Below are 4815 nucleotides of genomic sequence, written 5' to 3'. Positions count from 1 at the left end.
AAATCCAAATTTTTCCTGGATGACCCCTCCCATCCACATAGTCCCCTGTAATTTTTCCAGAACCAAGAATCTCTTTTTACATGTCATTTTCACTAAAACCGAGCTAGAAAACCCTAGAACTCGTTTAACCGAAAAGCCTACTTAGACTTCTCCAACTGACCTAAAATTTTGTGTGTGACTTATAAATGTTATAAAAAGCTTATGTGCAATTTTCCAGAATTTTTCATGATATTTAACTATTTTTCACCATTTTTAGCCAAAACCGAGCATTAAATTCACCAAATATTCATCCTTTGTCCAAATATTACCAAAATTTCACAGAACTCTTATTTTTATGTGTAGAACATCCCTGTAAAATTTCATGACCTAACTCTAAACCCTCAACAATCTGTCCAAAAACTCCAAAACCGAACATAAACCCAATATACCTTTCGATCTCCGCCACTACAAGCTACAAACTCCTCTTTCCGCCTTATCTACCACTAAATACAGAACCTACAACCAACATACCACAATACCAAGCAAGTTACACTCACGATCAAGCCTCTTACACTATAGTTTCGGTTATTGTTTCAAAACTAAAGTTTGAACCGTAAAAATTCGTTTTTGGTTCGGTTAACTCCTTTCTTGGACCAAGATCCCTTGTATAACCCGTATACATCACTTGATCATGCAAGAATCGGTTTTCATCTTTGAAACCTCATTTTCTTGCAAATAAACTCAAGAAACGAAGATGGAAACGTGATTAACTCGATTCTTTACCTTGTTTTCTTGCTACAAAATCTCGGTTTTGGATCATGATCTTGAGAGAATTGAAGAACATGAAGTTGTTTGTGTAAAAAAAAAGAAATGAAAGAATGGGGGAGACCCTTTGGGTCCGATCGAAACTAAGGAGGGGTGGGGTGGGACCCACTTCTCCAATTTTAGCCACATGTTTGGATTTCGGCAATCTGGATAATGTTTTGGATAATCTGGTTCAGTTCGTTTTTCGGTTAAATGTTTAATTCAGCTTAAAACGAGGCTAAAACGGTCGTTTTTTCGGCTTAAAAATGAAATTTATATAAAACCACATTGAAACTTTAAAAACTTAAACCACGACATTAATTAGCTTAAAACATCATATTATTAATAATTGCGCATCTTTTTCGGCTTGATTGATTGTCTCCTGCTCGGTTTGGTATTAAAGGTTTCGTTTAACGTACCGACGTACCATTAAATCGAAATTCTTTTTCTGTGCCGTACTTTACTTTTCCCGAAGCATTAATGCTTCGTGAAATCACTAAACATTATAGATATCGTCTATAATTGAACCCTCGATTCGTTCGGGTTTCAATAACAATCGATCGATTAATCGCATTTTCAATACGATGAATTATATATTCACGTACAATCAATACAGTGAACCATGTATTCTCGTATAATTACTATGGTAATTCATGTACCCGACATTAAATATGACGTAACTATTGTCTACCGGTTAGGGTATACCGGGTTTCGTCGGAATCGTTACACTGTATGGTCGAGAAGCTGCTACAATTCATGATTACACTCCGGGGTCTAACAACAATGCCTCTATCGATGCTTCTCTTACGGATCATCAATCCATTGTTGCTACTTTAAAGAAGTCACTAGCAACCGCACATGCTCGTATGGTCAAGCAGGCTAACAAGAAGAGGTTAGAAAAAGAGTTCAACGTTGGCGATATGGTTTACTTAAAGCTTCAACAATACCGGCAAAAGTCAGTTCATGATCGCAAAAGCAACAAACTTTCAAAACAATTTTTTGGCCCGTATAAAGTTTTAGAACGGATCGGCCAGGTAGCATACAAGTTGGAGATGCCATCAACATCAAAAATTCATCCGGTCTTCCACATATCATTATTGAAGCAAAGTCATGGAAACTTAACAACATCAAAGGATACTTTGGAAGAGTTCTTAGCTGAAGATAATTTTGAGAAATACCCAGAAGCCGTCTTGGATCATCGTGTCAACAATCACAATACTCAGCAAGTACTTATCAAGTGGACACAACAACCCTTAGAAGAGGCAACTTGGGAAGACTTACAAGACATGAAAGAGCCATTTCCACATCTACCAGGCATCGAGGACGATGCCAGTTCTGAAGTTGGGGATGATGATACGATCCAGTCAGGCCCAGCAACATCTCAGGCCCAACAGCAAGCTGCTATGGAAGGCAGGCCCAAAAGAGAAACCCGAAAACCCATCAGATTTGAAGATTGAGCTGCATGTTTCATGTTTCCATGTTTTCCTATTTTTATGCATTGTTTACCTAGTCTTTAGGATTTCGTTTCTGCATTTTAGACGTAGTGGTGCATGTTTCCCATTGAATAAGGGACGTGGGTTATAACCATGTCTCCAAGCATGTTTAAATTCTGGTTTTTGCATTGAATGAGATATATAGAAAATTGCCCCAAATTCTTAGTTTATTCTATCTAATTCTTGGAGTGTTTCCCTACTAAAAAAGGCTACATCAAAACTCATAAACCATTAATTGAAACCTCACCTTCTTCTTAATATTCACCCTCTTAAGCAACATATTGCTTTATTCCTCCGTTAGTCGACGATTTCGCTGCTAGTGGCGACAACTCCGACCCTGTGAATCTTTGAAAGTTGAGAGTTAAAGCTTTGAGATTATGCAAAGCCGAGACCTACGAATTGCTGGCATAATCCACGTAGGATTAGGATTGCAGCGACGGCACGGTCTTTGGTAGATCTGGATTTGGTACTAAGCCCAACGATGAAGTTAACAGATAGGTGCTAAAATTACAAATATATATCACTTCCGGCGGTAGTCCTCCTTCTTGCTCTTGTTGCTGCCATCGACCTATATTATTGTTTGGGGTTAGAAAATCAACACATGTGAGCTGGCACTCTTCATCTGCCGATGGCGTTGATTAATTGTTGATGAAAACGCGACAATGGGTGGTCCTCATCAGAGAAAGATGAGAAAGGTGAGCGGTGGAAAGTCGGCAGTTAACACAACAAAATCCCAAGTATACCCCTTGTTACTGTGAAATTCCCAAAACGCCCTTCAACACTGTAGATTGCTACAATATAACTTTAGGTTTCCTATTATATATAGTATAATGGTTTTGCATTTGCATTCTTACCATGTGTCTAAAGACCTTGAGTTTCTACTTTTCAATCTAATTCTCTCTCTAGATTACAACATCATGGTAATGGTAACAATACAAATTAACACATGCAGCAGATGGTAACATCTTCTCGTCATCTCCTCTCTGCTGTGATGCCAACCGATGTTCATCATTGTTGCTGGAGCCATTCAGCAACCGACTCCATTCTTTGTCGTCCGGATCCTGACCGTTCATAAGACTTTGAAGATCACAGAGGGTTTGGCTTAGTGGAAGAACTCTAGTTACTCTACCGTCGTCAAAAACTACACACCACAACGTCGGATGGCTAGAAGTCCATTGGAATGCATAATCCAACATATGAATCGGATGGATATGAGAAAAAGGGCAGAGTGGTCTTAGACTCTGTGGTACTTTATAGTGGCAGCTTTAATGGTTTCTTAGAAACCATTTGCTATATTACGCCTATAACACGTGTCTTACGATTACCAAACAAAAAAAATGACTTGGCTGAAACAGTGGTGCAATAGAGACATATATAACTAGGGTCAGCTCGTGGGCCATTTAAAACAAGTTAGGGCTTTAGGCCTCTAACTTACGAAGGCCCCCAAATAAAACAAGTTTGTATTACATGGGCTTTTAGAAGTGGGATTTTTCAAGTTTCCAATGGTTTGTGTTTGTGTATTAATTAATGATGAAAAAATTCGCCAGATTTCCCCTACCCCTAAATCAACTGTAATATTTAATTTGAGAATTTGATTATGAATCTGAAATTTATTTATTTATAGATTCTAAAAATTGAAAGTAAAAGTGTAACATCGATTCTGCTTTGCTCCCTAATTTGTGATATAATTTTTTCAACATCTTTGTTCTCTTGTGTATTTTGATGGAAAGTGGATTATGTTTTGATTTTAATAATATTATATATTCAATCTTTGGCATTATATTATATGCTAGTATAGTGGTGTTGCAGGTAATGTTTATGGTTTATAGAAGCAAGAAGCAGTGATGTTTTTGGGAAAGGTCAAGTAAACCACAAACTAGTGTTTAGTTAGAAGGGCCACAAATTTCTATTGTGCTTTAGGCTCCTATAATGGTAGAGCCGGCCCTGCGTATAATTGTAAAGAGAGACACTTATCAGAATAGGTATAAGAACAAAGGTACTAATTATGAAACTTAGTGTGCAATTGATAATGCGCTTGTTCAAATGAATAGTGATATATAAAGAGATGACAAACTTGTAAATCTATCTTATCTTAGTTTACTAATAAAAGAAAATGTTGATGCCTAGGTGTTAAGCCTACATTCACTCAACCCTAAAATTCCATCGTAATTCTTAATCTCTTATCTCAGTCATCCTAATATTCATGAGTCAAAACTATTCTTGTCAATTGGGTTAAAACATAGTGTATAAATTTCACGTTTATAATCACTCTTTAAGAAAAGTTGTTGCTAAGTAGAATCAATTATTTGGTTGGTTTTAGCTTTTCAACATTACATAAACTATATATTTAGGTGTGCATATATGTTTTCTGATGATATTATGCTATAGAATAGGGAAATTTTAGACACACCATGGGTTTTTCTAAAAAAACCCCTAGGCATAGCACTATATACGGCCTATAGAGGTGTTTTTTTTTTAGAAAAGCCCATCATTTTATCTTATTATTTTTTTTATTTTAATTTTTTTATGTTTTTTCCTT

The 4815-nt window shown here is 36.6% G+C and overlaps 1 protein-coding gene across 1 annotated transcript; it reads left to right on the top strand.

The window, feature by feature from the left end:
* The first annotated feature begins 1649 nt into the window (after positions 1-1649).
* LOC143578083 (uncharacterized) lies at positions 1650-2240 on the top strand. Its single transcript, XM_077061749.1, has one exon. The coding sequence runs from the start codon at positions 1650-1652 to the stop codon at positions 2238-2240; it is 591 nt and encodes a 196-aa protein (XP_076917864.1).
* Positions 2241-4815: the final 2575 nt, after the last annotated feature.

The sequence above is a fragment of the Bidens hawaiensis genome, unplaced genomic scaffold (assembly GCF_021521415.1).
Source record: "Bidens hawaiensis isolate Kalapana, Puna unplaced genomic scaffold, B.hawaiensis_p1.1 tig00029010_1, whole genome shotgun sequence".
Classification (NCBI taxonomy): domain Eukaryota; kingdom Viridiplantae; phylum Streptophyta; class Magnoliopsida; order Asterales; family Asteraceae; genus Bidens; species Bidens hawaiensis.
The sequence above is the reverse complement of the archived record's forward strand: the minus strand, read 5'-3'. Positions and strand labels throughout refer to the sequence as shown.

What these genes read in the sequence shown, in the direction of transcription:
- LOC143578083 (XM_077061749.1), top strand. Translation starts at nt 1,650, where the DNA reads ATGGTCAAGCAGGCTAACAAGAAGAGGTTAGAAAAAGAGTTCAACGTT.